Source organism: Rhinatrema bivittatum, chromosome 5, assembly GCF_901001135.1.
Source record: "Rhinatrema bivittatum chromosome 5, aRhiBiv1.1, whole genome shotgun sequence".
NCBI lineage: Eukaryota > Metazoa > Chordata > Amphibia > Gymnophiona > Rhinatrematidae > Rhinatrema > Rhinatrema bivittatum.
The window spans coordinates 302,881,714-302,894,247 of NC_042619.1; the positions used below are offsets into that span (position 1 = coordinate 302,881,714).

General features: G+C 49.0%; 1 protein-coding gene across 2 annotated transcripts in view; it reads right to left on the reverse strand.

Annotated features, from left to right (window-relative positions):
• Positions 1-2,713: 2,713 nt before the first annotated feature.
• Positions 2,714-12,534, reverse strand: part of LOC115092853 (poly(ADP-ribose) glycohydrolase-like) — a 60,225-nt gene continuing 50,404 nt past the window's right edge. For both annotated transcript variants that reach the window (XM_029604214.1, XM_029604215.1), the window contains exon 16: positions 2,714-2,913. In XM_029604214.1, the coding sequence (XP_029460074.1) occupies positions 2,807-2,913 (107 nt within the window). In that variant the 3' untranslated portion in view covers positions 2,714-2,806. The remainder of the gene's footprint in view (positions 2,914-12,534) is intronic.

Here is a 12,534-nt window from a genome sequence, read left to right on the forward strand (position 1 = left end):
TGAACAGGAAAGAAAAATTGGTCCTTACCTGCTAATTTTCATTCCTAGACGACCACAGCTCAGTCCAGAACCCCACCCATTCAGGAAAGCCTGCTCATCATCACAGTATGTACTGATGCAGAGTACTTGGTTTTGGTTAAATGATGTTCTGCTTAGTGTTGTTTGAACAAGTTTTCAATAGAGGCTTTGCTTTCTCCTCCTCATTGATGGGGATTGAGGGTCAGTTATAATTATTCTCATCCTGCAGGGGTCACTCCAGCTTAAGTAGTAGTGTCAGTAAAGCTTTTTCTTCTGGCTCCAGCTGCTGGCAGGAAGGCAAAACGCAGGACTCTGGCCTGATATGAGGTAAAGCTTTTGTGATTTTGTTTGCATCTATGAGCACGTTTTCCCGCGGCAATAGAATTCTTGAAGAGTTTTTGAAAAATTAGATATTAATAATAAAGTAAAGTAAAGTGACCTCTCCTATGTTGGGTCTGATTGCTATACAGATCCCTTTGGTAGCGGTCCTACAAACCATAATATTGATCTCTAGAATGTGTGTTTGATTTTTGGCGTGAAAAAAATTTAAAAAAATAGATCCAAAAACCACTTTTGATTTTTGTGTACTGATATGAGGTAGGCCAGGAATGAAAATTAGGTACAAACCAATTTTCCTTTTTCCCCCCCCCACTGGCGAAAGGTGAGTGCTCGAATGCCCCAGGGATCTGTACTGGGCCCACTGCTTTTTAATATATTATAAACAATCTGGAAATGGGAACAAATAGTGAGGTGATCAAAGTTGCTGATGACATTAAATTATTCAAAGTTGTTAAATCAGTTGAGGATTATGAGAAATTGCAAGAAGACCTTGTAAAACTGGGAGACTAGGTATGCAACTGCTAAATTAAATTTAATGTGGACAACTACAAAGTGCTGCATGTAGGCAAGAATAAGCCAAATTATAGCTACATCATGCAGTGTTCCATACTAGGAACCACTATTCAGGAACAGGATCTACATTGAAATCTTCTGCTCCGTTTACAGCAGCAGCCATGAACGCAAATACCATGTTAGGGATTTATTAGGAAAGGACTGGAGAATAAAACAGAATAAAATAATGTTGTTATATTGCACCATAATGTGACCCCATCTTGAACATTTTGTGCAGTTCTGGTCACCACGTCTTAAAAAAGATATAGCCAAATTTGAAAGGGTACAGAGACGGACAACCAAAATGATAAATGGGATGGAACGAGTCCTCTATGAGGAAAGGCTAAAGCGGTTAGGACTCTTCAGCTTGGAGAAGAGACAGCTGAGGGGAGATATGATAGAGGTCTATAAAAAGAGGTGGAATGGAATAAGTAAATGCTAATCGGTTGTTTACCTTTTCAAAAAGTACAAAGACCAGGGGCCCACACAATGAAGTTACTAGGTGATACACTTAAAACTAATAAGAGAAAATGTTTTTTTTACTGCATGCATAATTAAGCTCTGGAATTTGTTGCTAGAGGTAGTGAAAGCTGTTGGTGTAGCTGCATTTAAAAAAAAAAAGGTTTAGACAAGTTTCTGGAGGAAAAGTCCATAAACCATTATTACGGTGGAGTTGCAGAAATCCCTGGGATAAGCAGCATGGCCTCTACCTACCCTTTGGGATCCTGCCTGGTACCTGTGAGCTGGATTGGCCACTGTTGGAAACAGGTTCCTGAGCTTGATGGACCTTTCTTCTGATTCACTATGGCAAGTCTTATGTTCTTGCATCTACTCAGCTTAGTTTGCATATTTTAAGATGTAAATCACTTTAAACAGTTAAAATATTTTATCCAAATTTTACCATATGATTGTATGCTCTGGATAACCCACACAAATCAGACATGTTACCCAATTTCTTGTTTAACTGATTTTATTGCATGAACTGGAAGGAAAGAGGGGACTGAATCTGGCTTTTAACTCATTTAAAATAATGACAATCTACATTATAAAAATATATGGATTGCTTTGCCACAAGAACAAAATTTGTGTTCAGATCTCATTAACTATATTTACCTCTTCTCTTATCTGTCATGCACCAGTACACAATTCTCTGGCCATGTTACTGCCACAGCTAGGGTATGTGATTGGAAGGGAGGCAAAAGCTAAGAGAAAGCCACAGGCTGCATCTGGTGAAGGTCCTCTTTCACAGGGCTCTCTGTTCCCTTCCTTCATGCCAGGCATTGAGCTCTTCCAAGAGAAGAGAGAAGGTGACTTGAGGCAGGCAGCCCTGCTCAGCCTAACTTTTATGGGTTCCATCCCATGAGAAAGTAGAACAGAGCAGTGCTGCACTGCTATTCAGACAGGGGATGTTTTTAGTACTTTTTATTCTTCTTACTAAGTGTGTAAATTAAAACACACTTGGTAAGAAGTGCGAGGGATGGGAGAAGGTCCTTCACCAGCAGTGACAGCAACGATTATTTTTACTAAATACATTGTAGCAATCATTTTCCACCATTACTGAAAGTCAAAAAATTTTAAAAACTTCATCTTGGGAGCTGGTTCAGGGAGGGACTGCATTCGCTTAGCATGGTTTTAATACTTCTATTCCTTATAGAGAACAAATACTGTCAGTGATACATTCTATTACATGTTCCAAAGAAATGGGAAGACCTCACTCACACATTGATTACATTCTCATTTAAAGTTGTGTTAAGCTCTATATTACATTTTTTTGGTTCATTCTAATGTGATGGCACCACACAGCAGCTTGGGGCACATGCTTGACCCATCCTTGATTTTTACTATTATTTTTTTTTCTGCACTTCTGTTCCCAGCTTCAAAGGCACCCGGTGCATCATTAACATTTTGCCTTGGACCGTAGGAACCGTAGAAATTCATATAGGGTGTAGGCTTTAACTTCTTGGTTCATAGAACAGTAGGTTTCCAGATTACTGTAGAGGTCGCCTGCAGAAAAATATAAACACACATCATGTAAAACCATAAGCCAAAAACAATCCACACTGCCCAAATTCAAAGGCAAGGCACCTAGGCCTTCCATGTATTAAAACACAACCCATCTCATTTGTAATATTTCAAACCTATTGTTCTCCTTACTCTAGGAGAACTACAGACTTTTCTGATCCATTCTCCAATATGCTCTCCCTCCAATAATTGTTAGCAAGAGACTCAGAAATTACATAGCATACAGGGATCCAAGCCATCAAACATGAAGTGAGCCCTACTGGCACAAACTGGTACATTTTCAACTCATTCTTCTGAATTTGCAGCTCTCAGTTCATAGCCTTTAAAGAAAAGCGCTGAAACAAAAAAAAAAAAATAATCTGCAGTGACAGAAAACTAAAAACTTTGCTGGGCTATGCCTGGAGGCTGCTGTTCATCCCAGGTGCCTTACTTGCTCTAGTGCAGGGAGTTGGGGGCTGGCATGGATCATCTCGTCAGATGGCCCCTCTCCTTCAGGCCTGGAGAGGGGTCCTAGTGCTGCCTGGCCATGCTGGCAGGTGGAGGGGAGTTATATAAATCCCTTTTCTCCAAGCAGCCAGAGAAGGATTTTCTCAGCCCACTCAGGTCCCACTGCCATTTCAGGAGCAGATTTAAGTGCTTAACACAATATCTGCAAACATTTTCCCTTGCCAGTTTAACTACACCATTTTAAGGTAAGAAATTAAAGCATTATTTCAAAATGGTACAACCAAAGAACTTAATATAAGAAAAAAGGAAAATATAAAATTTTCCTTGCCCTTTAAATTTGGCCCCAAACTGTAAACAAATGGAGCTAAAGCCTGTAACTCAGCCAGCAATGCTACACCGAGGATTTGGGACTGGATCCTTCATCAATCGGACCTGAGGGTCCAGTGGAGAAGACACATTTGGGCTCGGGGAGGGAAGGGAAGGGAAGTGAAGGGGGCAGGGTGGACTCTTCTGGCCCCTTAGTGGCACTGAGATTGTGCCTCAGAGTAGGAAGTGTCCCTGCTGCCCTATGGCCAGCGAGAGTAGCCCAGAGCTACCTGCATACACTGGCAACGCAGGGGGTTAGAAGATGGAGAAGAGGGGAGAGAGGGTTTTTTGTGACTGTTTTAATATCCTATTACCTTTAAATTATTAATAAAAAAAAGTGATCTAATGCTCTCGTACTGATAAGAGTTTAAAAGCAGAAAAATATTATAAAGCAGCATGAAACTGAAAAAGTGCAAAGCATTAGTAGAATGAAACCAAAATCCTTGACACTGGTCTTGGAGCATATTCACAAAAGTTTAAAGGGCACATTAAGAATAGCATACTATGCACTCACAGGCCCATGCAATATAGTGCTACTTCTCCTGGGTGCCCACAAAACTTTCCCTAGCACCTCCTTTTTACCGCAGCATCCCATTTAAATAGAAAATTGGGCACCCAGGAGAAGTGGCTCAGCTCGTATTAAGAAAGCGAGCGCTCAATCATGAGCATCCGTTTAATGCGCCAAATTTGCATGGACCTTTCAGGCCTTAAAATGAAAATTATTTCTTACCTGCTAATTTTCGTTCCTGTAGTACCATGGATCAGTCCAGACGGTGGGTTATGTCCCCCAGTCCAGCAGATGGAGTCAGCACAAGCTTCGAGGGGGCGTACCATATATACCACTACCCCCTCTGCAGGAGTTCAGTATAGAGTATATCAAAGCCAGAGTAGAAACACCCTGGATCAAGTTTGCTTAACCATACATCAAATGGCAATTGCAACATCAACAATTAAACTGTAGATAACCAACCAACTTGTAGGGAGTTGTGAAATTAGAAAAAGGAAAAGCTGTGAAACACAGAATACTGCTATAGAGCGGTAGAGTAGAGCGGAGCAGGACTAAGAACCCAAACATGGTGGGCGTCTGGACTGATCCATGGTACTACAGGAACGAAAATTAGCAGGTAAGAAATAATTTTCATTTCCCTGTACGTACCAGGATCAGTCCAGACGGTGGGATGTACCCAAGCTTCCCTAAACCGGGTGGGGTCCTGCGAGGCCTGCTCGGAGAACCTGCTCGCCAAAGTGTCCAGAAACTGAAGAGGCGAGATGCAGGCGATAGTGCCTCGAGAACGTGTGCAATGATTTCCAGGTTGCTGCACGACAAATCTCCTGGGAGGAGACAGAGCGGGCCTCCGCCCAGGAGGCTGCCTGAGAACGCGTAGAGTGCGCTATGATGCCGCAAGGAGGAGTCTGTCCCGCTCCAACGTAAGAAGCGGAAATGCCGTCCTTTAACCACCTGGCAATGGTCGTCTTCGAGGCCTGAGAACCTTTCCTGGGACCGGACCAAAGCACGAACAGATGGTCAGAAGTCCGGAACTCATTAGTAGCCTCCAGATAGCGAAGCAACGTGTGCTTGACATCCAAGAGTCGGAGGGTCTTCGGCTCGGAGGAAGCGAAGGACGGAAGTTCCACCGACTGATTCAAATGGAAAGCCGACACCACCTTCGGGAGAAAGGAGGGGACGGTGCGGAGAGAGACGACAAAGCTTGAAGTTCCGAAATGCGTCGAGCAGAACAGATGGCCACGAGAAAAACAGCCTTGACAGTGAGATCCTTAATCGTTGCGCTGCGTAAAGGTTCGAAAGGCGGTCCTGACAAGGCGCGAAGCACCAGATTAAGACTCCAAGAGGGACATGGGTCCCGTAACGGAGGACGCATATGCTTGACACCCTTGAGGAACCGTGCGATGTCCGGCTGAAGTAGGAGAGAGCCCCCATACTGCAATAGTGAACCCAGAGCGGACACCTGAACTCGTAATGAATTATAGGCAAGTCCTTTGTCCACACCATCCTGAAGAAACTGTAGAATCTGGGGCACCGAAGCCCGCGTGGGCCTCATGTCCTGGCTGGTGCACCACATCTCGAAGACCTTCCAAACTTGAACGTAGGCCACCGATGTCGAAGTCTTCCGTGCTCACAACAGCGTCGAGACTACCGCCTCCGGGTAGCCCCGGCGTCGGAGGCGACGCTGCTCAAAAGCCAGGCCGCAAGACAGAAGAGTTCTGCCTGATCAAAAAATACCGGGCCCTGATGGAGGAGACGGGGAAGATGTCCCAGTCTGATTAGTCTGTCTATCACCAGCTGTAGCAGGTCCGCAAACCAGGGTCGCCGGGGCTCCTCTGGAGCGACAAAGATCACTGTGCCCTGATGGTTTTCTATTCTGCGGAGGATTCTGCCCACCAGAGGCCACGGTGGGAAGGCGTAGAGAAGGAGATGTGGAGGCCACGGGAGGGCCAGGGCATCCACTCCTTCTGCGCCGCGCTCTCTTCTGTGACTGAAGAAGCGTGGGGCCTTGGCGTTGAGAGCGGACGCCATCAGGTCCAAGTGGGGGGCCCCCCACCGGTGAACGAGAAGCCGCATCGCCTGGTCGGAGAGGGCCCACTCTCCGGGATGCAGCTGTTGACAACTTAGGAAATCCGCCTGAACGTTGTCCACCCCGGCAATGTGTGAGGCCGCAAGACGGACGAGATGTCGCTCTGCCCACTGCATCAGAAGCGCCGCCTCGATCGCGACGTGCCGGCTGCGAGTACCTCCCTGCCGATTGATGTAGGCCACGGTGGTGGCGTTGTCAGAGAGGATCCTGACCTCCCGGTTCCGAAGAAGCGGGAGGAAATGTCGCAGCACTAGACGGACTGCTTTGGTTTCCAGACGATTGATTGGCCACTTCGCCTCCACCGCTGACCACGTCCCCTGCGTGGTGCTTCGATCGCAGACGGCTCCCCAGCCGACGAGGCTGGCATCCGTTGTCACCACCACCCAATTGGGGACCTCGAGGGAGATGCCGCGAGCCAGATTCTCCGGGTCCAACCACCAACCCAGGCTGGCCCTGGCAGTCTGCGGAAGGGGAAGTATCACCTGATAATCCTGCGAGACTGGTTTCCAACGGGAAAGAAGCGCCACCTGTAAGGGCCGCAGGTGCGCAAACGCCCAAGGCACGAGGTCAATGGTGGATCCCATCACTCCCAGGAGCTGCAGGTAGTCCCAGGAGGTGGGTTCTGGTAACGCAGAGAATCGCTGTATGTGATCCCGCAAGGATTGAGCCTTGTACGGGCGTAGGAAGACCTTGCCCTGACGCGTGTCGAAGCTTGCCCCCAAGAAGTCCAAGCGCTGCGAAGGAACGAGGGAGCTCTTGGAAAAGTTCACTACCCAGCCCAGGGACTGAAGAACCTGGACGACCCTGGCTACCGATGACTGTCCGTGAAGGAAGGACTTTGCACGTATGAGCCAATCGTCCAGATAGGGATGAACAAGAATGCCCTCCTTCCTTAGGGCCGCAGTCACGACCACCATGATCTTGGTGAAAGTGCGAGGAGCGGTCACCAACCCGAACGGGAGCGCTGTGAACTGAAAATGTTGGCCCAAAATCTTGAAACGGAGGAAACGTCGGTGGGCCGGGAGGATGGGAATGTGTAGGTAGGCCTCAGTCAGATCCAGGGAGGCGAGAAACTCCCCCTGATGCACTGCCGCAATCACCGACCGGAGCGTCTCCATGCGGAACCGGACAACCTGCAATGACTTGTTGACGTCTTTTAAGTCCAAGATGGGTCGGAAGGATCCGTCCTTCTTGGGCACGACGAAGTAGATGGAATAGTGGCCCAAGCCCACCTCTCCTAAGGGGATGGGAGACATGGCCCCTATGTCCTGTAGCCTGTCCAAAGTTAGCTGTACCGCTCTTCTCTTGAGGTCCAAGCCACAGGGGGAGAAGATGAACCGTCCCCTTGGGGGGCGGGCAAACTCCAAGGCGTAGCCGTGCTTTATGGTATCCAGAACCCACTGGTCTGAGGTGACTCGCACCCACTCCTCGTAGAAACTCGCCAAACAACCCCCAATCCTGGGGGTGGAGGAGTGGGCGAGGCTGGCATCATTGAGTGGACTTAGGAGGGGGGTTCCCAGATCCTGAGCTGTCGCGCACGGGCCTGCGACCGCGAAAGGAGCACGACCTGGCCTGCGATCTGGGAGCGGAAGTTCGAGGCCTCGCCTGCCTGTAGCTTCTGTAGCGCCGCTGTGCCCTGGCTCTTTTCCGGGAAGAAGCAAAAGCCCTTGACGGACGGTGTCTATCCTCCGGGAGACGGTGAACAGCGTTTTCCCCCAGGGACTTGATGATCTGATCCAAATCCTCCCCGAAGAGGAACTTGCCCCTAAAAGGTAGAGAGCCCAGACTCGACTTGGAGGAGGTATCCGCTGCCCAGTTGCGGAGCCACAGTAGGCACCGTGCCGCCACTACCGAAACCATGGATCTTGCCAAGACCCGAAAAAGGTCGTACAAGGCATCCGCCCCGTACGCAACCGCAGCCTCTAGCCGTTCCGCCTGGGCGGACTCCTCGGCCGGCAGGTCTTGAGACGTGAGAAGTTGTTGCACCCAGCAAAGGCTAGCCCGCTGGGCGAGCGAACTGCACATGACCGCCCGCATGCCCAGGGCGGAGACCTCAAAGACCCGTTTGAGAAAAACTTCCAACTTGCGATCCTGCGTATCTCGCAAAGCCGCTCCACCCGTCACTGGACTAGTCGTCCTCTTTGTGACTGCGGATACCGCGGAGTCCACCTTCGGGACATTGAGCTCCAGGAAATCCTCAGGAAGGGGATACAACTTCTCCATGGCTCGGCTGACCTTCAGGGAAGCCTCCGGAGTATCCCATTCCCTAATCAGAAGCTGAAGAAACGAATCGTGGATGGGGAAAGCCCGGGACCTTGGCTGAAGTGCCGCCAAGACTGGGTCCCCCGTCTTGGAAGATGTGACAACAGCTGGGGCCACTGGAGCTGGCGGGTCCGGCGGCGGGTCCAGATCCAACTCCCGGAGGATCTGCGGAATGAGGTCGTCCAGCTCTTCCCTCTGAAAGAGGCGGAGCGCACGCGGGTCATCCCCCTCCGGCGGGCTGTCCGCTTGCCCCAAATCCGGGGTCTCCGGGTCATCCCGCTCCGGGACGGAGGCCGCCCCACCGCTACGGGGGTCAAATGGACCCGGGTGGGGGCCTGGGAGGCCCCCGCGCCCGAACCCGATGCCACCGGGTCAGGGGGGGCCAGTGGAGTAGGTGTGATCCGTGGAATCTTGGCGGGGGGAGGTCCCGCGGGGGCTTCCAGACCTTGCAAGTAAGCCGTGTGCATGAGCAAAATAAACTCCGGGGAAAACCCCGGCCTGCTCGGGGGGGCCCTGGAGGAAGAAAAATCTGCTGGTCCCGGGGCCTGAGAGCCTTGTTCCGGGGACAAAATCGGAGGAGAAACCTCATTAAAATCATTGTCCCCCTGCGCTGCCCGAGTCGCCTCAGCGCGCTGTGTATTTAAAATGGTCACCGTTCCCGCCAAAAATGGCGGAGTGGCCGGCCTGCGCTGCCCGGGCAAAGATGACAAAAAAGAAAATTTGCTGAGGGACTGCGAGGTGCCTTCCCCCCCGGGTGAAATCCGGGACCCCGGTTCACCGCAGGCCGAACAGCGTGACGGCCGCGGCATCGGGACCGCCGGTAAAAATCAAAAACAAAGAGCCTCGGGGGGGGGCCAAGAGTGAAGGGAACAGCCGCGGGGGGGCCCGGTCGGCCTGCGCTGCCCGCCCGAAACGGAATTAGGTGCCGCGGCGGGGGGCCTGCACGGCCGCGCTACCCGCTCGGAGGGTCCCTCCCTTCCTGCCTCAGCAGCCCACGAGGAGCTCAATTTGACCACGGGCGAGGAAAATCGCAGAGAGGCCGGGCCCACCGGCTTCCGTGAGGCACCGGAGCTGGGAGGCTGCAAAGCAAAACTTACACAAAGATAAAACACCCTGCAATTTACCCCCGGCCAAAGGAAACAAGGTCGCGGGAGACAACAGAGAAGCAAGACAGGGAAGAAAGCTATGCCTCCCCAAAAATTGAAAGGCACAATTTTTTTTTTTTTTTTTTTATAACTTGATCCAAACTGTAAAGAGCAAAACAGAGAAAAGAAAGCAGAAGAAAAGAATTCCCTGCCAGATTGGGGAAAACCCTGATTCCCCTACTCGCATCTGCTGGAGTCAGAAGATACTGAACTCCTGCAGAGGGGGTAGTAGTATATATGGATACGCCCCCTCGAAGCTTGTGCTGACTCCATCTGCTGGACTGGGGGACATAACCCACCGTCTGGACTGATCCAGGTACGTACAGGGAAGGGCAGGTTAACTCATTTCCCCAACCTATTAGCTGAGGGAAGAGGTGCTAATGTTTGTGAATACTTGCATGTAAATGAGTGTTATATGCAAATAAGGGGTTTTCTCAGGGGACAAGCAGGCTTGAATTCAGCCACAGAAGTGGGCAATGTAATTGGCCAATGCAAAAGGTGTTCTCTAGATGCTTTCTGAGCAATGACAGGGGTTACCACGCAGTCACTGTTGCACAAGTCTCCTCAAATCTATTTTCTTTCCTTGAAGCTAAAGAACATTTGCTCTCTCTCGCTTTGCCGCTTGGTACTATTATTAATCCTGTATGCCTTTCCTCCCATACCACTCATAACAAGGACAATTCAAAAGTGCATAGCAGACAAAGCTCAACTGATACTCGTAGCCCTGGCTTAGTACAGTTTCCTTCTCCAACTGTCCATCACGGACCCACTTCGATTACCGAATCGTCCAGATCTTTTCTGCCAAGATCAAGGAACGCTCCTACACTCACTACACTCATCGCTTCACTTGACAGCGTGGAGATTGAAAGGTTCCTTTTAACAGAACAGGGAGTTTCCACTTCGGCACAGTTCATCTTGTTAGAATCCAGGAAACTCTCAACGAGGAAAAATTATAGCTATAAATGGAAACGCTACTCTACCTAGTGCACTTCCAAAGGGGTACCACCACTGGACTGCTCAAGTGAGCTTCTCATGGATTATCTTCATACACTGTACGTAGCTGGTCTAGCAACATCATCCATCAGAGTTCATCTCAGTGCCATAGGCGCATATCATAGACCAGTTAACAATATTCCTATATCCAATCACCCCTTACTATCCCATTTCATTAAGGGGTTAACTCACCTTCGTCCTCCGATCTCTAAGCCTCCAGTTCAGTGGAACCTCAACATAGTTCTTGAACAGCTCATACTTTCCCTGTTTGAACCCATGGACCCGGCACACATTAAATACCTCACATGGAAGGTGGTATTCCTCGTGGCAGTAACATCAGCACGACGAGTCAATGAATTACAGGCCTTGGTCCATTACTCTCCATATTTACAGTTTCATCACCAGAAGGTGGTTCTCCGAACTCACCCGTCCTTCCTACCAAAAGTGGTTTCTCAGTTTCATCTCAATTAAACCATAGAACTACCCATCTTTTTCCCTAAACCACATGCAAATGATAGGGAAAAATTACTGCATACACTAGATTGCAAAAGAGTTTTAGCATACAACTAAGACAGAACAAACTCGGACTCCCGAGTTTCTCAACTCTTTTGTCTCTTTCGACCCAAAGGCACCTGGACTACCAGTGGCTAAACGCACCATCTCCAGCTGGATAGCGCAATGCATCACGTTCTGCTACCACAAGCAAAAACTACAGCTAAATTCTGTTCCTAATGCTCACCAAGTCAGAGCAGTGGCAGCTTCCTTGGCATACCTTAAGAAAGTACAGCCCATAGACATTTGTAAGGCAGCTACATGGTCAACGCTCCATACCTTCACACCTCACTACTGCCTTGATCAACAAGCAGCCACTGATGCAAAGATAGGACACGCAATCCTGCAATCTCTATCCTCCTCTTCACAGTGACTGCCACACTATTAATGATCACGTACAACCATTTATATCATAAACAACGTGATTGGGAGCTTGGGACTCCCATGACAGCATGGCTAATTCAGCCCTGCTATCAACGGGAAAAAGCAAGTTTGCTTACCGTAAACGGTGTTTCCGTAGATAGCAGGATGAATTAGCCATGCTGACCCACCCTCCTCCCTGGCAGTAGCCATCTCTTCGACTATACTACTGCTTAATCACAGACTGAGGAGAATCTGTTACTTTCCTGCGCGGGAACACACGCACAGCCGCGGAGACCAAAAATCTAATCTCTGCTTGTTAAAGCTCCGCCTCCCACACCTGATTGACAGATCCCCATGACAGCATGGCTAAATCATCCTGCTATCTACGGTAACACCGTTTACGGTAAGCAAACTTGCTTTTTAAAATATATCCAAAGCAAGAAACCTGTGGGGGAGTCGGTTGGACCATTAGATGACCGAGGGGTTAAAGGGGCTCTTAGGGAAGATAAGGCCATTGCAGAAAGACTAAATTAATTCTTTGCTTCCATGTTTATTAATGAGGATGTTGGGGAGATATCAATTCCGGAGATGGTTTTCAGGGGTGATGAGTAAGACGAACTGAACAAAATCACTGTGAACCTGGAAGATGTAGTAGGCCAGATTGACAAACTAAAGAGTAGCAATTCACCTGGACCGGATGGTATGCATCCTAGGGTACTGAAGGAACTAAATATGAAATTTCTGATCTATTAGTTAAAATTTGTAACCTATCATTAAAATCATCCATTGTACCTGAAGACTGGAGGGTGCCCAATGTAACCCCAATATTTAAAAAGGGCGTTCAGTGCCAGGAAAAATAGTGGAAACTATTCTCAAGATCA